The 22,943-nt window shown below is 39.0% G+C and overlaps 2 protein-coding genes across 2 annotated transcripts; both read left to right on the top strand.

Moving 5' to 3' along the window:
* The first annotated feature begins 4,186 nt into the window (after positions 1 to 4,186).
* On the top strand, positions 4,187 to 5,825 carry LOC145087563 (GDSL-like Lipase/Acylhydrolase superfamily protein). The gene is made up of 5 exons (XM_079025529.1): positions 4,187 to 4,485; positions 4,568 to 4,698; positions 4,775 to 5,023; positions 5,126 to 5,381; positions 5,459 to 5,825. Exons 1-5 carry the CDS (start codon positions 4,218 to 4,220, stop codon positions 5,680 to 5,682), a joined length of 1,128 nt encoding a protein of 375 aa, XP_078881655.1. The 5' UTR covers positions 4,187 to 4,217; the 3' UTR covers positions 5,683 to 5,825.
* Positions 5,826 to 15,699: 9,874 nt separating this feature from the next.
* Positions 15,700 to 16,206, top strand: LOC145089829 (uncharacterized). Its single transcript, XM_079028222.1, has one exon. It carries the CDS (start codon positions 15,700 to 15,702, stop codon positions 16,204 to 16,206), a length of 507 nt encoding a protein of 168 aa, XP_078884348.1.
* The last annotated feature ends 6,737 nt before the right edge of the window (positions 16,207 to 22,943 follow it).

Genomic DNA, 22,943 nt, shown 5'->3' with positions numbered 1-22,943 from the left:
TCACATGTTACTGAAGGATGAGGGTGGGGCGGTGACTAGAGGACAAGGGAACAATTTCATATTCATACACACATACACACACCTTCTTGAAACACTTTCATATTTATATACAAATCGATTTCAAAAATGAAAAAACTCACACAAACACACACACACACACACAAACACACACACAAATCAAAATTCAAGGATGAATACACACACACAACGTAACACCTATTTTCCAGATTGGATCAATTTAGGGCATTAAGGAGTCAAAAACTTGGTTTTGGGGGGAAACTGAAGGACACTATGTGACCATAGGGAGGTCCTGACGTGACCAACCAAATGAAGAATGCGTATATGGATGATGGTCACGAAGTAACAAGGGCTGCAACCCAAGTCTATGATCTTTTAGGGCTTCCTTCGTTTTTAAGCACTCTAAACTTGGATTTAGGGTTCATTTCTCAGTCTCCATATCACTCAGACCTCATAAACCCTAACCTTAGTCCTTTTTGGTGGTTTTGGCTCATTTTAGTGGGTTTGATGCTCTTTGAAGTAGAAGGAGAATTAGTGCAAGTATCAAGCAAGCAACACTTTCCCATCTTTAATAACACCTTCTGGACCATTTGTAAGGATTCAAGATTCTACCTTTATGGTTTATTCTCTTAGATCTAAGTTGTTTTAGTCCCTTTTGGTTCATAGTTTTTATTTGACTGAATGGATGAAATAAATTTGGCAACTTTATTGTCTTCTAGAGTTCTTAGAGCATCATAATGGATCTAAGGTTTGGTTGTGGATTGTGAACCTTGCATGAGTGTAGGCAATTTTCTTGCCTTTTGACCTAGGTTGGGTAGAGGACATGTATGGAGCATGCATGTCCATAAAGTTGCCAATTTTTATGAACCTATGGAGTCCCTTAAGGATTTCTGGAAAGTTGGAGTTGAAGACTTAATGGATTAAGGACTCAAATCATTGAGATGTTACCTCATACGGTGGTCACGATGTGACATGGAGAGTGCCACGACATGACGATGGAGGATTCTTCGATTGTCTTGTCCTGTTGTGTTCACGATGTGACCAAGGAGCATTCACGTCGTGGTACCTACTAAGTGGGTTATCCATGACCAAGTTGGCCGAGTCGGTGCAAAACCAAGTTTGGAATCGAGTTAAGTGAGTTCTCACGACGTGACCAAGGGATGGTCATGGCGTGAGGGTCAACTATTGGTATTGTTGGATGTTGATGTTGACTTTGACCATTGAATTTTTGCTATGGTTGACTTTTGGTCAAATGGTTGGATTTAGGGTATAGTCTAAGGTTCGACCTTATATGATTTGATAGGTGTGTTGTAGCACCCGTTGCATGGCATTGAGTAGTGGTTTAGCTGACTTCTTGAATAAGGTGATTCTTCTTATTATACTATAAGATACTAGGTGTCGTTTTGTGCATGTTGTCTTCGTTAGGGATTTCAAAAAGTCCCGTGGGACCCCGATCCCGTAGGGGCCTCGTCCCGTATGGATGCATTTGTTGAAAAAAATCAGGGACTGGGGCAGGGGCGGGGGCAAGGTTAACCCTCGTTTTAATTTCAGGGGCGGGGGCGGGAATTGGTAGTCCCGTCCTGAAACCCTCATGGGGGCCCCGTTAATAAATTATATAAATTAACATATATTAATTATATAAATATAATAAACATTAAAATGATTTTTACGTACAAAAATACAACAAAAAACATGTTTTTAAGTTGTTTGTAACATGTAAAATTATGTTATAAATATCTATTTGTTATCCAAAAAATAGTTTTTTTTAGCCCAAACAAGAACTTCTTTTAGCCCAAATAAGGTAGCCCAAAATCAATCGGAGGCGGGGGAACACGGGCAGGGGCATGGGTCATAAGGGGAATTCGGGGGCGGGGGCGAGGGTGGAAAGGTTGGAGATTTCGGGGTCGGGGGCGGGGGAACAGGAAAATTTTGGGGGTGGGGGCGGGGGATGCAATCACCGTCCTGTTTACCCCCGTTGGCATCCCTAGTCTTCGTGACTATTGTCGGTATGCTTGTATGTTATATGCATATGGGTTGATACGGACCCGATGGAGTCGATATGGACTCGGATTCAATACGAAATCGAGGTTGATACTAACCCGTGGTTGATACGAACCCGATGGAGTTGGTTTGGACTCAGAGTGAATACAGACTTAGAGTTTTACCAACCCGTTATGGCTACTTGTTGTTATATATGGTGTATGTGGTATTTTTGGGAACTCACTAAGCTTTGCGCTTACGATTTGTGTTTTAAAAATTTTCAGGTACTTCCAGTTCCAAAGGAAAGGGTCTGACATGATCGCAAGACATCCCCTTGATTTTATTCCTCATTTTTAATTGGTTTCACTATGATGTTGAGAATGTTTATACTATGATTGGTTTGGAACAATTGGTTATATCTTTTGGGTGTTTGAAAAATAAAAATTTTACTACTATTTTTGGGATGTTATACACAAATTGATTTCCAGAAACAAAAGCACACACACAAATCGATTCCCATAAACAAAAACCACAAGCACGAATCAATTTCCATAAACAAAAACCACACTCACAAATCGATTCCATATTTGTTTTCTGGACTTCTTTTAGTTCCAGAAACAATTTTGAAGAACAAATGATTTCATATTCATTTTCTAGGTTTTTTTTGGAGTTCCAGATTTGATTTTACGAATTAATGTTTTAGATTTATGAGTGTGCTTGCTTTGTGTGTGTGTGTATGTTTTTTTTGAAGAACCTTAGAAAATATGGAGTGTGTTAGGGGTGTGCAGAAATTACCTAATCCAATTAGAACCGACCGATCCAATTGCGAACCGACCAATTGGATTGGATTGGATGCGAAATTTCAAAATCCAATTGGATTGGATCGGTTATTGGATCGTCCTGAAAATTCAATGGATAACCGAACCAATCCAATCCAATTTTAATCCAATAAATATCCAAGATTATTATCCAAATCCAATTAATATTATTATTCAATAAAAATATAAGTTGAATGCTTGAAGTTAATGTTACTTTGTTAGTCTTATTTAGCGTAATTGTATGTGGTTTATTTTTAGTTATCATAAGTGTATTTGGTTATTCAGTAGAAAGGGATTATAATTGGTTGGATAACGGATAACCAATGGATTAAACCAATACAAAATATCTAATGGATAAGATCGATTCAATCCAACATCCAATTTGATCGATTTGGTTCTGTTTTGTATATTGAATTGGATTGGATCACTTGACAAAATTCAACATCTAATGGATGATTGGATTGGATAGGTTCCATCGAAATCCATTGGATTTGAACCGACGAAGACCCCTAGAGTGTATATGTATATGTTCTTGATTTTTGACAAATGAACCTTGAAATATGGAGAGAGAGAGAGAGAGAGAGAGAGAGAGAGAGAGAGAGAGAGAGAGATAGATAGAGAGAGAGAGAGAGAGAATCTACAACTAAAGATAACCACTTGGGTTGTGGTGACTTGGTGTTACATGTGTAAGATATGGTGAATAAACTATTGATCTATGTTCAAATCCTGATACTATTCAACCCGTGTGACCATGGGATGTTCGTCTGCAATGACTATAGGACATGAGACATACCTTCATGTTTGCACTAAGGATTAGTCGGTTCGGGAAAGTTAGTTTGGAACCCTCATTTGGGAAGTTCTCCAAAAAAAATCTACAACTAAAGATGGTTAAAAGGATCATTTATATAAGTTTATTAAGGTTTGGACCAAAACTAGAAAAAATGCAAAATACAGGGACATTTTTACTGTTTTGTCTAAAAATAATAATAATTGTAATTTTAAAATTTCCATGAAAATCCTTGATCGACTTTCACAAAATGAAATATTTAAAAATCGTACACATCTAGGACAATCTTCTTATTATGGTTTTTATTTCGCAATTTCATTATTACAGATGAAAACAATCAAATGGATTCGACCAAAAGAGAATACCGATCGAACTTACAACTACCCTGCAGACGGTTGCCATGTCCATAACGCCCATCGAGATGTCCTAAAACCTGGCATTCCAATTAGTCAAAACAGGTGAAGACAACAACAACAAACAATTCCCATGGTGGATCAACAACCTCCTCCGCCAGGTCGTACCAAACACACATCCATTTTTACTACAACGACCTTCCACAAATATAAACCTCCACCTCTGCTACTCCTTCATTCTCACTTCATTCACCACCTTCAATGGCTCCTAAGGATTTTCTATCTTCCTTGGCTTCAGCTTTCCTTCTCTTCATTGCTTACACTGCTGCTGCTACTGATGGAGGTGATGAAGGCACGGCGTTGGGAGCTTCTTATATATTCGGCGATTCTTTGGTAGATGCCGGAAATAATAACTTTTTGCCTACCTTATCTAAAGCTAACATCAAGCCCAACGGAATTGATTTCAAAGCTTCCGGAGGAAAACCTACCGGCCGCTACACCAATGGTAGAACCATCGGAGACATCATTGGTATGATCCTCAACTCATATCTACTCCTTTTTTTTTTTTTTCATCAATGGTGAACTAACGAAATATTATACATTGTTTACAGGGGAGGAGCTAGGACAAAAGCACTATGCGGTGCCGTTTCTGGATCCGAATTCCACTGGACAAGCATTATTATACGGTGTGAATTACGCCTCCGGCGGTGGAGGAATCATGAACGCCACCGGGAGAATTTTTGTAAGTTTTAAGTTTACTGAAATCACAAAAGGATATCATTCTGTTCATGACAATTATTCTGAATTTGTTGTTACAGGTTAATCGATTATCCATGGACATCCAGATTGATTACTTCAACATCACGAGAAAACAGATCGATAAACTCATCGGTGCATCAAAAGCAAAAGAACACATCATGAAGAAATCAATCTTCTCAATCACGATCGGATCTAACGACTTCCTCAACAATTATTTGCTCCCTGTTCTATCGATTGGAGCTAGGGTTACTCAGACCCCCGATTCTTTTGTCGATGATCTCCTTAGTCACCTCAAAGCCCAGCTTACTGTAAGTCTCAGTCTACAGTTACAATCATCCATCACACACACATACATTGTATTTGATTGGAAGAATATGTACGTAGTTGAAATTTGACTCCAATTATTACAGAGACTTTATCAATTGGACGCAAGGAAATTCATCCTCGGAAACGTCGGGCCAATTGGATGCATTCCATATCAGAGGACGATTAATCAGTTGAAGGAGGATGAATGTGTGGCATTACCAAATCAACTCGCACTTCAATACAACTCTAAATTGAAAGATTTGATTGCACAACTCAACGATAATCTCCCCGGAGCTACTTTTGTTCATGCCAACGTCTACGACTTAGTGATGGAGCTCATTACAAACTACGCCAAATACGGTGAGAATCAAATCAAATAATCAATGCATCAAGTATTCTTCAGATCTAAATTACATGGAATTGTTTGAATGTTGTAGGATTTAAAACTGCGAGCAAAGCATGCTGCGGGAACGGAGGTCAATATGCAGGGATAATTCCTTGTGGTCCGACGTCGACTTTGTGTACAGACAGAGATAAACATGTGTTTTGGGATCCTTACCACCCTAGCGAGGCTGCAAATGTGCTAATCGCCAAGCAGTTGATTGCAGGTGACCCAAAATATGTGTCTCCGATGAATCTCAAGGAACTTCGTGATCTATAGGTCTATAGCTGTAGCTTCCGTTTTGTATTGTGAATCTGTTGAATCTTTATGGTTAATGTGTACTTATATGGTTGATTTTATACATGTATGTGGATTTGAGCAAGTTTTTTTTCTTATGGAATAATGGAAAGAATTGAATTAAATGTGTACTACATGAATCTAGGCAACTTAAGAAAAAAATGAATCAATTCAAATGTGGTCCGGCCTAACCTCGGTTTGGAACCGGAACGGTTTAGAAGATTAACCTTATCATAAAACAAAATAAGAGACAAGTTAACCATTAAAAAAAATTAACGTTACCTTTGATATCTTTTCCATCAGCCACTAATTACCACGCTGAATAACATCTTCAAATAATACAAAAGAAGTAGACTTAGTTTCATATTGAACATGAATTAAGACCCTCAACCTAAAAATTACAAAATGACACTTTAATGGACAATGAAATAAAATTGGAAACATTCAGATACAGATTAATGATACAAGAACTTTACAAATGTAACTTATGAATTTACTTGCTGTAAACATCAGAAACTCCACCACAACCATCACAATTAAATGGTTCAACTTTAGTATCATCATCATTCTTCCTTTTTTTTTTAACAGTCACGACAATAAAAAAAATACTAGCCTTCATCTAAATCAAAACCAATAACAGTAGCAATGATGGACAAACCAATTTACTATATCATAAAATTTTAAAAATATATAAAAAAAATCATATATATATATATATATATATATATATATATATATATATATATAACAATTAAAGTTATAAATTAATTTATCTTATAAATAAAATATTAATGTAATGACATGGACATTTATAATAAAAAATATTTTTACCATCTAAAGTTTTGAGCTTTGCCATTCGTAGGTGGATGATAACACATGCATTACCATTTTGATGTAAACAAAGCATTTTGCAACAAGTATGTATTATAAGGCAATATCAAAAGTATATGGCCTTGGACAAAAAAACATATGCCGATTGAGAAACACACACACAAACATATATTAAACAAATATATGAATCATTCCCAAAAAAATAGTTTTTACTACAAGGGTAAATAAGTCATTTTGAAGAAATAATATATGTAGATACGAAACCTTTCGGGAAGGTATTCCACTTTTACTTTTCTTTATTTCTATTTCCATCCGATCCAAACACAAAATCAAATCCAAACACATAACTAATTAAACTCAATTTTACATCATCAAATACAAACACAGAATCCAATCCAAACACACACTGAAACACAAACAGACACACACAAGAAAGGTAAATGGATCATTTTACAACAAGTATGTATAATATGACAATATCAAAATTACATTTGATTTTTTTTTTTACCTTTGGATAAAAATGCATATGCTGATTGAGAAACACAGACATACATATATATTAAAGAATATACGAATCATTCCAATTATATGTAGTTTTACAGCAAGCCAAAATAATTCATTCTGAAGAAATAACATATGTAGACACTAAAACGGAAGGTACTCCATTTTTTCTTTTATTTATTTATTTTTTCATCCAATCAAAACACATAATCCAATCTAATTAACACATAACTAATTAGATTGAATTTTACTTAATACAATCCAAACACACACACACACACAAACACACACATACAAAGAGAGAGAGAGAGAGAGTGAGTGATATATATATATATATATATATATATATATATATATATATATATATATATAGAGAGAGAGAGAGAGAGAGAGAGAGAGTGAGTGATATATATATATATATATATATATATATATATATATATATATATATATATATATAGAGAGAGAGAGAGAGAGAGAGAGAGAGAGAATAGAAAACCCCGTTTATCAAAAACCCACTAATAAGCCATTGATAAATATACTAAAGACATAAACTATAATTAGATGTAAAAAATTAATCAGTAAATAAAAAAAATGCTAACCTTATGAAGTTGGTATTCTAACGTGATGCTGCAAAGTCCAGATTTCATGAAATTATGATAACAACTAAATGAGATTATACTTATACATAATTTTGAACAAGGATTTTGGAAATGACCTGAAGAAATTAATATTGTGATTCATATCATACTATTTTAAATTCTTTGATTTCAAATTCTATAATTATGAAATGTATATACAAAGTACTTGATTTTAAAAAGAAAAGAACCATATTTATGTTTTGACAATTATGCTGACATTTATTTCACTTGAATACATTCCAATTAAAAATTTCAGTCACCATTAAAAAGTTTTCAACTTTTCAAACATAGTCAACTTAATTTAGCTCATATTAATTTTATTTTATTTTATGATTATATCATCAAAATGAGCCAATGATTGAAATTAATCATGAAAACACAATGAATGGTCATGATTATTGAAGATGATGTCATCAAGTTTCTTTTTTAATATACATAGAGAAGAGATGAGAATCTATAACTGGACTAGTTAGACTACAAAGGTGCTGGTGTCGGAATGTCAGTGCTGATCCTAGTTTTTTGGTCAAATATCAGGTTAAAATGAGATACACTTGGTATAACTAATTAATGCTTTAAACCCAAATGATTATAATAATACCTAATCAACCAATAAAAAATAACCCAATACATAAAAAAATGTTTACACGATGATTTCAGTTCTGATATTTTATATTATATGACCTGTAACTTAATTAATATGTAACAAAATAAGATTTTTATATAGTCTAAACTGAAATACAAATGTTAAACCACACTTGAATTAAAAATAATGTCATTTTGACTTCAAAGTGAAAAAGTTATGACAATTTAAAGAAGTACAAATTATGCATAATGTTGAAACAAAAATAATTTCAAAGCCTACAACTCAATCAATGTGTGACCAATGGCGAGTGGTGGATCAGTCCGAAAGTCAAGTGGGGTGCATAGTTGACCGGTGACCATCGAACGTTAACCGTTGACCTTTGTTCTTAGTCCCTCAACCTATTACCTTCGACCTTTGACTTTTTAAAAATCTTTCCATTTTCTGGTAATAGAAATAAAAATTCATTATTCCTTGATATATAAAACTTAACAATGAACAAGAACATGTAGATCTCGACAAGAACATATCAAGTTCAAAGGCTTTACAAAATTAAAAAGAAAATAATTAACAAGGGAGTGAGATTTTTATGAAAATTTTATATTTATCTTTTACTCTAGAACAACCCATATGGTAACAATACATTATACGTTTATAAACCCATACCACTTCCAACAAATGATTTCCAATACAACTATAAAAATCCTACAGCCAATGATTTCCACAACAAAAATCGTACAGGCTACAGTCAAAGATTTCCAAAACAATATATTATACATTTATACAACCACAAAAAATACAAACCAACAGAAATTGATTTCCCTTAAAAATAAAATCAAACTGATAAAATAAATGTAACACCTAGTTTCCATGATGTTTCTAATTTCGGGATAGTGGGCTGTAATTTAATCGATTAAAGGTTTTAGGCTTCAAAGGAATAGAGTTTAAACCCAATCGGATATTGATAATGTTGGTTAGGTGATTAAAACCCTTGAATTGTGCCGTGAAGCAAAGGGTAAAATGGTGATGATATTTCGGGTTTCTTGCATGAATTAATGAGTTTAGTTTGGTATGTTTTAAGTCAAAAATAATTAAATGGGGTTGTGGGGTTTGTCAATACCTTCACGTGCATATAAAGATCACCGAAAACGGAGTTAGAGCGACGAAGTTATAATTGTTTGAAGCTGGAGACTTAAATTCGGAATTCAACTAGAGTAAGGAGCACAACTAAAGAGAGCAAGGCGCTTTACGACCCAGCCCACATGTCAGATTTTTTAGGGTATTTAAATACCATTAACCCCTATGCTCTGATACATGCTCTTACACACATATTCTTCATCTATCTTCATCCCAATACTTTGGGGCACTCACTTAGTGCCCCAAGCTCCAACATATATATATATATATATATATATATATATATAGAGAGAGAGAGAGAGAGAGAGAGATAAAGAGAGAGTAATAACTCACCTTGTCAGTTAGTGATGACTAATTGTCCCATCTTCCTCTACTCTGTCATTGATGCATCTTGATCCATTTTCCTCTCTCTTAGGCCTAATCATACATGCATTCAAGTGTCTTATTACTTGTCTTAGCCTATTAAGAGCTTTTGACTCTTAAAGTCAACATAACCACTTAATGGATCAATTTTCTATCTCTTCATTCCCTATTTCTTATTCTTAATCAATTAATGAATTAAGTATCCCATAATTCCTAATTCATTACAATCTATCAATCTAATGCATCAATTGTTAGCCACATTAGTTAGGGTTTCAATCCCTAACTTCACATACATTGGTTCCAACATGGAAATCACTTTCTAAGTTTTGGCTTCATCTATAGACCAATCAAGCCAACCAATTTAATCAATTCATCAAAACACTATTAAGCCCTAACTAGCTTAATTAAGGAGAAGGTGAATACCTCATGCATTATCTACCTTCAATCCAAGCCGTAAACACCCAACATCGCCTCTTGATCGCATACCTTCCTCGGAATCGTCGGATCTCAGCTTATATGGCTTGGAGGGCTTAATAGCCTTTCATCTGTCTCATAACCGCATTGTGGTTACCTTTTTGCCGCGTCACAACGACCTTTTGACTTGAGGTTACAATAGAAAATAAAGGAACCTTTTTCATGTACCACTTGAACTCATGACTTAATTTGTGGATATTGTGATTATTAAACCTGGCCACAAAATTCAGCAACATTAATTCACCTCCATACAAACTTGACTTCTGTTCCCCTATGTTTGAAAAATACCTTATACCTCTACTAGACTAATAAGTGTGGTATTTGCATTAGATGATCCTTGACTTTTAATGCTAGGTAGTTAGTATTTGTAAGCTTAAATAGAAGATGAAACGTAGCAGATTTTAATATCTCTTTTCACCTTGTAATTTGTCTTTCATTTTAATCTAAGAAAAAGCCTTTGGCAGCTCCTCTACCCTTCTTTCTTTTTCTGTTTTGGATAGTAGCAAAACCCATCTTTACTCACCATCTTTTGCCATCTAAAATTGCATACATATTGTGTTTTCTAATTGCCAACAATTTCTATTAGATAGAGGTTGTGTGAGGGTGTGTATGCCAAAGTATATGTCAAGACTGTCAACACCGACTACGTCAAATTCTCAACTCGAAGTAGAAAGAGCTCAAAGAACCTGGAAGAATGGTTAAGTTACGTTGCACTATCCGATGCTTATGAAGTTAAATTACTTGGTGTGGGCTATAAAAATGCGAGTAAATTTACAAGCATAGGGAGTGTGGGATGCAACTCAAAAGGAAGATGTGGAAGAATGGAAAGATCGGATGGCACTTGCGGCTATTTATCAAGCGATTCTGAAGGATGTGTTACTTGTGTTAGCCGAGAAGGACACGACTAGAGAAGCATGGGAAACACGTAAGATGATGCACATGGGCGCCGATCAGGTAAAGGAGGCTAAAGTACAAACCTTGAGAAGTGACTTTGAGGTTATCCAAATGAAATACAACGAGTTGGTGGATGATTTTTTCATGAGATTAAATACCATAGTGACCGGTATTCGATCTCTAGGAGAGAAAATTGAGAAGACCATGGTGGTGAAGAAGTTCCTTCAAGCTATCCCTTTACGATTTATATAAATCGTAACATTTATCGAACAATTCAGTGATTTATAAAACATGATTGTGAAAGTGGTTGTGGGTTGTTTAAAAACACATGAAGAGAGTCTTCGAGGTTATGGAGAATGATAACGTGCCCTAGCCGGTGCGAAAGATTCGTGCCCAGCTCAGAAGCCTGGCGCACCCGGCAGACCAGACCTAGCTGGCTTAGCGCCCGCTAGCGCCCTAAGGCAGGGCGCTCTGGCAAAAGGATAAGCGCCCGCCAGAGGCTCGCGCCCGCCAAGGGCGCCCTCAGCTCCAAGACAAATGATACGGTCAGGTGACAAAGCAAGGGATTAGAGCATTACCGGCAGGACCAATGGCAGCGCTCTGTCAGATAGAAGAGCACGATCCTCCAATCAGCGCCCCGGATCCTGTCGGCCCAGGCGATACTGTCTCGTACGGACGAGCAGGAATGTTGTGTATAAAAGGAAACGCTCACGACCCCGGAAAGTAGGTCGTCTTTCCCAAGATACACTCATACACACTCATAGAACCCTACTAACTTGACCGTCGGAGCATCTTTTCAGGAGCCTCCTCCGGAGAAACGGCTGACGACCTTCTTTCTCTGTGATCTTGTAGGAGCAGCTCAAAAATTGTTGCCATAATCTAGCAAGAACAAAAGCAAGGTTGCATCATTTGGAGCCATCCTTCCGTGTGACAAAGAACGAAAGCAAAAGCACACAGTTTAATGAAAAAAATAGCATTTGGCGGCATCGTCAGAACCGACAGGACACCAGCTAGTCCGATTCGATAAATAGTGTCGTTCAGCAATAACAGTCGAACCACCGGGTGTCCAAAAATCACCAAATCTCGGAGGACATTTCCCGCTAACAATCGCTTCAATGGCAATCATCTCGACACACCCACCCCAGCCGTCGCTCATGTTGTTGGGAGCGAGCGCCTATACCACAACGTCGACACCACTTCAACAATAGATACCAGTTCAGATGACGATGCCACTAATCACTTTCCCCCAAACACCGCCATTAGGCCAGGTAGCGACGACACAACCTGCAATATCCCAAATGCCACCATTTTTCAACCCGATGACGCAAGGGCAACCACCAATCCCTCAGATGATATTGCCATTAAACCAAACCACCTGTGCTCAGCCGTTACTCCAAGCACCACTAATAAACCAAGCACCGATAGGCATGCAACCAACACTCTCCCTGCCACCATTGGGTTAATCCATGGAAACCCAATCACCTGTTTTCTTCTCTCCGTCGTGTATGACGGGCGAACTCGTTCTTACCACAAACCACCATGAACAACCTTCAAGCCTAAAGCCAACCCATATTCTCTAGTCATTTGCTTCAACTTCCATTCCAGCAACAAGCGTTCTACGGTCCTAATCCAGGCTATCATGCATCCTACGGTAACCAGGTGCGTAGCCGTACAACACGTTTCACCCATACAACATGCATGGACCACTAGCCATACCGAATCAAGATTGTCTGTTACGAAGTGTTACATCACCATTCGCCAAAGAACTGCTAGACTACGAGATTCCAAACATGGCCAAACTCCCCAACTTAAAAACATACAATGGAACCACAAACCCAGATAGCCACATCGATACCTACGAGTGGACAATGACGTCACTTAAGCTGGATAAGCGATTTTAGTGTATGTACTTCCCAACAACCCTCGATGGCAACACAAACATATGGTTCAAAATGTTCCGCCCAGGCAGCATATACAACTTCGGCCAACTAAAGTATTTGTTCCTCACAGACTTCATGCAACTACAAAAATACAAAGGTGACTCCCACTCAATCATTGGTTGCAAGCAGAAAGAAGGGAAAACGGTGAGAGAAAACTTCATGAGGTTCACGAATACCATGCTAGACGTCTCAGGGCACGAAGAAGGTCTGATAGATGGGGCCTTCACATGGGGACTCTTTTCGGGCCCCTAACCCAAAAACTCATGGGCTAGAAACTACAAATGCGAGCCGAGTTAAAGGAGAAGGTAAAGCAGTACTTTAGGCAAGAGGAAGGAGAGGCGACGAAGCAGGCATACTTCAACGTCATGGCGTCCCCCGCGCAACGCTATAGTCCAACCCGCATAGAAACGTTGGGTGGAAGTAGGCACTTTGGGCGAGGAAAGCGCTTGCAGGGACGCTTCAGGACATTTGCTAGAGATGACAGGTGGAGTTGCCGGCCAGACGTCTACGTAGTTGCAGACAAGTCACAGCCGGCGAAAGCAACAAAGGGACGGTACTACGAGTACCACAAGAGAAAAACACACGACACTGTTAATTGCTCGGTCCTGAAGAAGGAAATGGAGGAAAAAAGTTAAAGGGAATACGCCCAGCCTAAGGAAATACTCATGGTGTGTGTTAAAAGGGAACGATGGGACGAACAAGGTAATCCGATAAGCCTCACGACGACAACCCAAGGACTCACGTTTTCAGCAAGAGATCCCAGGCCTAAAGGTTGGAAGGGCGATAACCCACTCATAATCCAAGCATCCATACATAATGTAACCAATCACAAGGTATACATTGACACAAGCAGCTCGTCAGACATAATCTACGAACATTGTTTCCGCCTCCTCCCCGATAGATGGAAGGAGAAACTCAGACCCACCACCAAGAAGGCTAGTGGGTTTCACGGGGCACATCATATGGCCCTTAGGCACAATCCACCTGCCTCTCACACTGACTAGCCATGACAAACAACAAAGGAAGACAACCTTGATCGATTTTGTGGTGATCTGACACCCTGCAGAGCACAACATCATACTAGGAAGGACTTCCATGCTTAAGCTTGGGTTGATCCCGTCAACAATGCATGGAATCGTAAAGTTCAGTACCACTGAAGGACCGGCCACAGTCCTCTCCACACCACCAAAGGAGTTGCAATGCTTCGAGGTCATGCGAAATAGCACATGAGACCAAGAAGGCAAGAGTCGAGACGGCAAACAAGAAAGAGGTAATTAATGACGAATACCTGGATCAGCCGATCAGCATTGGCTGTAACCTCCCATAACGCATCAGGAGAGCGCTGGTAAGCCTACTAAAACAATACAAGCATGTGTTCGTATGGACTCCCACCGACATGGTAGGCATAAATAGGAAAGTCATAGAGCACAAGCTAATGATCAAACCGGGCACAAAGGTGGTTAAACAAAAGAAGAGAGCCCAAGGTGGGGACCGCAACAGGGCGATCAATACATAAGTAGCCAAGCTAAAGAGGGTAGGAATCTTGAGAGAGGTAGTTTTCCCAACATGGATCACCAACCCCGTCACTGTAAAGAAGCATGACGGATCATGGCGCATGTGTATCGACTATTCTAACTTAAATAAAGCATTCCCCAAAGATTGTTATCCCTTACCAGAGATCGACCAAAAGGTGGAGTCATTATAGGGTTTTAAACTAAAATGCTTCTTGGACACATACAAGGGGTACCACGAAATCCTGATAAGCAAGGAGGATGAGGAGATGACAACCTTCTACATAGATCATGGCGCTTTCTGCTATACCAAGATGCCATTCGAATTAAAAAATGTGGGGGCGACATACCAGCGACTAGTCGATTCCATATTCTCCAAGAATATCGGAAGGAACATCGAGGTATACGTTGATGACATGGTCATCAAAAGCCCAGATGACGCGAAACTGCTAGAAGACATCGAAGAAACCTTCAAGACGTTGGAGAAAGTAAAGATGAAATTGAACCCAGGCAAGTGCACCTTTGGAGTAGAAGAGGGGCAATTTTTAGGATATTACGTGACTAGGCAAGGAATACAGCCTAGCCTGGTCAAAGTAGATGAATTCATGGAGACCCCACTACCGAACACCCTAAGAGATGCACAAGGCCTAAACGGAAAGTTAACCGCGATCAGTCGATTCATCTCAAAAGCAGCTGACAAGGCCATGACACTTTTTCACACGCTTAAGGGATGCATTGAAAAAAACAACTTTCAATGGATAGCAGCAATAGAGGCGGCCCTCTAGAAGATCAAATAAGCTTTGCATAAGTTGCCCATGCTGGCCAGCCCTATCCCGGGTGAGACGTTATAGGTATACCTCTCAACTTCAATCGAAGCCATCTTATCTGTGCAGGTTGTAGAAAGGGAAGGAAAGAAAAGGCCAATTTACTTCGTTAGTCAGGCACTACAGGGTCCTGAACTCAACTACCCCGCTCTCGAAAAGTTGGTGCTCGCGCTCATTTATGCCGCACGACGACTAAGGCCCTTTTTTCAGGCACATCAGATCGAGGTCTTGGCGAACTGCCTGTTCAAGAAAATATTGCTCAAGCCGAAGACTTCAGGTCGACTCGCAAAATGGGCAATCGAGATGGGCAAGCACGACATCAACTATCGCCCACGAACAAGCATCAAGGGCCAGGCACTTGCGAATTTTTTGCTCAAAATCCCCGGGGGAGGGGAAGGTATGACCCAAGAAGAGGTACCTGTGGCAGGGAAAACCCCAAAGGATAACCAGAAATGGACAATATATATGGATGGGGTGTCCAATAGAGAAGGCTCAGGGGTGGGATTGATCCTAACCAACACGGAAGGAGAGGAGGTCACGTACGCCCTCCGGTTCGACTTCCACACCTCAAACAACGAATCGGAGTATGAAGCTTTACTTGTCGGCTTACGGTTGGCCAAAGAAATTGGGGCGGAAGCAGTAATGATGTTAACAGATTCGAGGTTGGACGCCAACCAAATTAATGGGAGCTTCGAGGTAAAGGACAAAAGGATGGAGAAATACGTCAGGATAGTGGGGCTTGTCAGAACCAAAGTAATGGGTTCGTCTTCGTTAGCTTGTGTGAGGTTTGCCTCCTGTTTTCACCACTAGGCAAAGGAAAAAAGGTCCTGGAATGCGAGGAACTTAAGGAAATTTTACTTCTGACAAGCCCCACTAGGTTGGACGAGCAGCACCAAGGGCTCGAAACACCCAGACAAGCAGCTTTGTTTAGCGCTTAAGTCAGCAAGTCCAGATTCCTCCACCTAACATGTTAAGGGCAGATTATATAATTGTAATGCTCGGTGTAATACTCAGTGTATTAAAGAGAAAACTTCCCATGCTTAAATACTTAGTGTATTAAGCGCGGAAACTCTCATACTCAATGTATTGATGATTAAATACTTAGTGTATTAAGTGCATACTCAGTGTATTGATGTTAAATACTTAGTGTATTAAGCGCGAAAACTCTCATACTCAGTGTATTGATGATTAAATACTTAGTGTATTAAGCGCAAAAACTCTCATACTCAGTGTATTGATTTTAAATACTTAGTGTATTAAGCAAGAAACTCCCATACTTAGTGTACCAACCTCGAATTGGCATACAGAGCACTAAAAGGATGCTCCCATTCATAAAATTGGCATACTAAATTAAGGGTGCTTAGAGCAATACAAAAACAAAAACTAACAAGGCCCAATGTATATTAAACAAGCATACCCAGTGCAACATGGCCTAAGGGCCACAACAACAATACAAAAAAACACAGAAGGAGGCCAACAAAGCCAAATCTACAAATTGTTTGTTCAAAAGACAAAGAGACAAGTAAATAAATGATTTTCACACCCTAGAAGGGGTAGCACACGGTGCATGAGTACCTTTACCAGCATCAACAACGAGCCCACCAGCATGTTCACTCACATCCTCGTCAACCCCACCAATAGGACCACCACCACCACTGCCAACACCCTCGTTGCCAACATCATCACCAACCCACTTATCAACATTACTAGCACCCTTGCCACCGCAGTGCCTTCATCATCATCACCAACGAAATCGTCAACACTACCTTCAACACCAAGATCACCTACAACATCGACCATCATACCCTCAGGAGTACCTTCAGAACCTGTGAAAGCACAAAGCTCCTGGGCCCCTTAGATATCCAAATCCCCCAATCCTAGTAAGGATGCATGGTCCATACTAGCAAATGCAAGTAGGGCCTCATTTACACTCACATCGGGACTAGGATGGGGGGACGCCAACACCAGGTTTAACTGACTCAGAACCCAAGGCACTATGACTGGATTCCGCCCCAGCGACGAAAGCAGAATGGCGGATGAGACTCACAACACTTGTAAAGTATGGGTGTTCAATCAGCTTATCCACAATCCGCACAAAACCCATGTGCAGTAGCCAGTCCAAATCATGTTGGGTAGCTTCAGCACCTGCTTGAACGACGACAATCAATCTGTCACGGTCAACAACATCTCAATCCAGAATTTCAACCTAAATCATCAACCCTTCATTCACTTGAGTAAGGGAATCCACCTTGGCCTCCAATGCGGATCTGATTTCCTCCACAACATCCTTCTCAGCAACAAGCAGCTAACACTTCTGCTCCAAACCCTGCATGTCACTTCCAAGCTCAGACACTTGGCGCTTTAACCCAGCTTCACGAGAATCACATTCTGCATGAACAGTCTCCATTTCGTTGAGCAGCTGGATTAGCCGAGCACCTGCAACAAGGTAAAACATAGCTTGTGCTGCGACATAAGACATATTATGAGAAAGAGCGGAGCTGCCCATGGCCTCCATGTCAGCAACCGCAACAGGAGGAAATGCGTGCCGAGCAAACTTCATGGCGTTGGTGCACACAGAAAGGCGAGATTCATTTTTGAGACTCCAGGTAGGGACCAAAGTGGAAGGCTCGGAAGAACCTCCGCAAGTGCCCCCACTAGGAGGAGTTGGGGCCCGCTCCACACTACCAAAATCTTTAAATGGAGAAAAGTTAGAAGGAACTTGAGAAACAGCTTGAACAAGAATATTGGGCTGCTCAAACTCCCCATGGATCCCCTCGGACTGTTGAACGTCATCATTGGAGATCACGACAATCGCCGCTGTTGTTGAGGATATCGAATTCAGGAGGCGGGCGAAACCACGCCTTGTCTGAACTCGTTTAGCGATGTTAGGTGCACCAGTAACCGTCTCACCCATAGCTAAGATGGCCTTCCTCTTGACCTGCATGCGGCATACATAAGAGATAATACCATCCTTGTTGTCCTCATCCACCTCAGCCGAATTGGAACAAGCACCAGTCAAGGGTACGACGGTTGAAATTGGACAAGCGGCCAAAGCGGCTCCCCCAAGTGATGTCAACGTCCCACCAACCATAGGAGAAGCAGAAGCAGCACTTTTCAGGAAAGCTGGTCAAGGCATCGCAAGGGAGGAAGACGATCGACCAAATCCACCTTTCGGTGCTCTAGCTTCCCCTGGTAATGCTTCCGTAGAACCTTGTCCATGGACAGAGAAGACTCAACACCTGCAAACGGTGAGACATGAGGAAAAAACATAACCAAATGTAAGGATCAAGCAGACCAAAACCCTAACCCTAATAGGAGGAAGAAGGGGGGGGGGGGAAGAGGAAGAATAAGGGGAGATAATACGAAAAGTCGTAATTCACCCACAACCACTTATCCTGCCAGTTCTTTGGGGTCCATCCATCGGGAACCAGGGTGTGCCCCCTTCACCCACAACCACTTGTCAAGTTAATTCCAAAGTTTGGTATCTCAATAATAGTGCTAGCAACCATATGATGGGAGACTGCTCAAAGCTCCATGAGCTAGATGGAAATGTGACGATTCATGTGAGATTTTGCTACGGTTTTACTATTGCTATTTTGGAAAAGGGTCGACTTTATTCGATTGTAAAAATAGCAACCAAAGACTTCTAAATGAAGTATACTACATTCCAAGCCTCAAAATAACATCATTATTCTTGGACAAATGACGGAGGAAGGAAGTCGGGTAATTATGGATGGGTCCAACTTGATGTTATATGATAAAAATAAAGATCGACTTTTAAGAGTTCCAAGATCCACAAACCGGTTATACAAAACTCCATTAAGAACCGGTAGACCAACATGCCTCTTAGCCATGAAGGACGAGCCGAATTGGATATGGTACTCTAGACTTGGTCACGTTAACTTTCCCACATTGAAAAAGTTGTCCGAAAGGAATATGGCAACCGGAGTTCGAAGGATCGAACATTCGAATCAAGTGTGTGTGTGTTCTTGCAAAAGAATCCTGAATCTCTCTCCCAAATCAAAGAATTTTTTGAGCTCAAAAACCACTCCCACTTGTTCATGTGGACCTGTTGGTCTGATCACACCCACCTTTATTGGAGGAAGCAAATATTTGATTCTTTTGGTTGACGATTATAGTCGGTGGATGTGGGTTTATATGTTATCCAGGAAGTTTAAAGCCATGGATCCTTTCAAACGATTCAAGTTGTTGGTCGAAAAAGTATGGGTTATGAATTAAAGACACTTCACACGGATCGAGGGGGAGAGTTTACGTCAAAAGAATTCTCATTATTTTGTGAAGAAAATGGAGTAAAAAGGCATCTTACGACACCATACTCGCCTCAACAAAATGGCATTGTCGAAAGACAAAATCATACCGTTATGGATATGGAAAGAAGTCTACTTAAATGATGAAATGTACCAGGTGAATTTTAGGGAGAAGCTGTTAGACATGTGGTTTATCTTCTCAATCGCCTACCTACAAAAGCGCTTCCTGACATCACACCGTATGAATCCTGGTTTGAAAAAAAACAAACCTTCAACACTTAAAGGTTTTTGGTTGTGTTTGATGGGTTTTGGTCATAAGAACATCCTATGTGCTCATACAAACCCTAATGCTTGGATCTAGGTTTCTCTATTGTACATGCAATTCATCCAAGACTATAAACCCTAGATCTAGCATATGATAATCAATACAACATATAATTAGGGTTTAGATCATACCTTGATTGTTATGTAGCAATAACAATCTCAAGTCCTCCTTGTATTGACTTTAGAAAGCTTAGAGTCACAAATGTCACTCCTCTAATGGTTCATAAACACCAAGAGCAAGAGGATGAAGAGGAGAAGAGAAGGAGGCTGCCCAAAACATGTGGAAACCCTAGAAAGAAGCTTGTTCACGTTTTTGGGGCATAAGGGCTCTATATATAGTGAGGCCATTAGGGTTATCTAACAAGGAAATCCTAATTTGGATGCTTAACCCCTAAGCAACCCATGGACTCCTTTCCTTAAAAGCCTTGGATGATTTCTAATGGGTTTCCCCATAGAATTCGTCCACTCCTTAATATAAGGCAATCCATAGCCCAAATTGCAATTATCTAATAATTACAATTCCAGTCCCTTAAGTTTAATTAATCTCTTTTAGTCACAAAACTAATTACCAATAAATTCTGGACTAATATTAATTAAAAAATATGATTTCTCCTTTAATATATTATTCTCATAATATATTAATAAATCATATTTAATCCTTTCTCTCCATAATTCATCCAATCAAGTTGCTTTGGTGAAGGCAACCCAAAAGGACCATGCACCATCGGGTCAAGTACATACCAAAATAGTTATGGACTTTGACACTAATCCAATAGTCTCCCACTTGGATAAGTCTAATAACTATTTTGCGTATGACTTTAGATCCTGATCTGCAATCGTAGCTTTCCAAAGCCGCTGTCAACTCTGATCCTATCAGATACGCGTGTCCTTTAGATAAGGGATCATATATTCCTCCATTCTAGATATCGTAAGACGTGATTTCTAATCATTCTCTCTGTACTATTTCTCGACTTCCGATTTATGATGACTGACTAATTGAACAAATCAAATTAGCCCTAGCCCGGCCGAGCATTTACGTTTGTCATCACTAAATCATCGAGGGGCCCAAAGATATCGTTTTTATCCTACTTTGGATAAAAGGAACGGATAAACTTTGATTCAATGCTTGCTTGCACTTACTCACTGAATCACACACAACAATATGTTTTATAACACCAAGTTACTGGTGCGTTTACATATTATCAATGTGCAACCGATTTGCAAGATACAACTCACACATCTCGGTTTCAAGAATATAAGATGTTATCGTTTCACCAATCACTCGTGATACAATTCATGGAGTGATCCAAGTGAGCGTGGGTTTAATCCAATGCTCAAATCACATTCATAAGCACTCATGAACGTTGCAGCAAAGATTTGCTTATGTCTAATACTCTTTAGACAATCCACACACCAATTCACGACAGTCTTTATTCATACCTACTTCCAACATATGAACGACTGTGGCCCGTTTGAATAATTTGATTGTTCTAAACCAATTAAATTATTCAGGAAGTCAAAACATGCAAAGTGAAACACAAGGATAATACTAATCCCATATGGCCTCAAACCTTTGAGTATAAATAAAACACCTTTTATTTATCACCATATCGATTACTCATTATTTGTTGTTTCGGGTAATCAACTTCTTACTTTGAATTATTACACTTGTCCCATGCTCTTATCATGCACACAATGTTTACCTATGGTTTTTACTTTGTGAAATAGATCAAATGAGCACATTTCCAATCATACTCATTTCACAACTCCAAATCCTTTTTCATAAATGAAAGAATATCAAATTCTTGCCACTTATAGAATATGTTAGATTCTAACATTTTATGCAATGATCCTTTTCGTAATGTCATAGCACAAAAAGTCATAAAGACTATTGCCAACGATATTACAAAGTCCTTTATCGGAGATTGTTACAATACAATTCCTTAGATATGATGTCTCTCACTCAAAGTACATTCCTTTGAACATCCTTTTGCATAAAAGTTTCTAATCTAGACATAGATTTTCAATATTCAATTCCCAATATGGACAAGTTTCCATATTTTCCATATGACAACTCATTCTTAATAGAATCTTATCTATTCATAATAATGTCGATATGGTCCATTCAATACTATACTTCCAACTACTCACAAGCGACCAATCCTCGGCGAACTTTGGATGGTCCTTAGATAGTTGTTTAATTATCTTATTCAAAACCGATTCTTGTCTTTTTCCCTCTAAATGCGCTAGACATTTGGAAAATTTTAGAATGGTCAAATATTATAGCATTTGCAATCAATCCTATTCCCGAAGCGTATGGGACACGATGCATAATGTCTTACATGAAGATTCGATACTTTATCAATCTTCTGCCATAATATTTTATGTGCTATGTTCTCAAAATTCGAACTATGAAGAGGAATGTTGTAATCATAATCGAAATTTGTGAACACACTATGTTTCCTTGACTAAATTATTAACAATCTACAACCTAAGCCTTTAGATTTGAAATGAAGCATAATATTCTCTCCCTTAATTATAGCAAAACAACTTTACAACCCTTACGAATTTGCAAGGTGTAACTCTTGTTTTTCTATAATTAATATTGCTAACTTGCAATACTTGCCTTAATAATCATACAATCATAACATTTATGCTCCCACTATGATGATGATTATTATAAACATAACACTTATGCTCCCACTAGCTTTGACATGTATTCAGAAACAGCTTAACTTCCAGAAAAACAATACTTGTTGAATTTCTTAAGTTCATGTTTCTAATACCTAATGCTTTGATAATCCTTTATCTAAGCTTATGCACCTTTCCCTTAGATAGCTCATATGTGTGTCTAAACAATTCAGACTAATTGTCAAATCTCACAATTCGAATCATGGAAAGGGATACCGTAACCATAATCGAATTCGAGAATACAATTTCACAATCACTATCCTT

The sequence above is a fragment of the Lactuca serriola genome, chromosome 2 (assembly GCF_051521515.1).
Source record: "Lactuca serriola cultivar US96UC23 chromosome 2, Lser_US96UC23_V15, whole genome shotgun sequence".
Taxonomy (NCBI): Eukaryota; Viridiplantae; Streptophyta; class Magnoliopsida; order Asterales; family Asteraceae; genus Lactuca; species Lactuca serriola.
The sequence above is the reverse complement of the archived record's forward strand: the minus strand, read 5'-3'. Positions and strand labels throughout refer to the sequence as shown.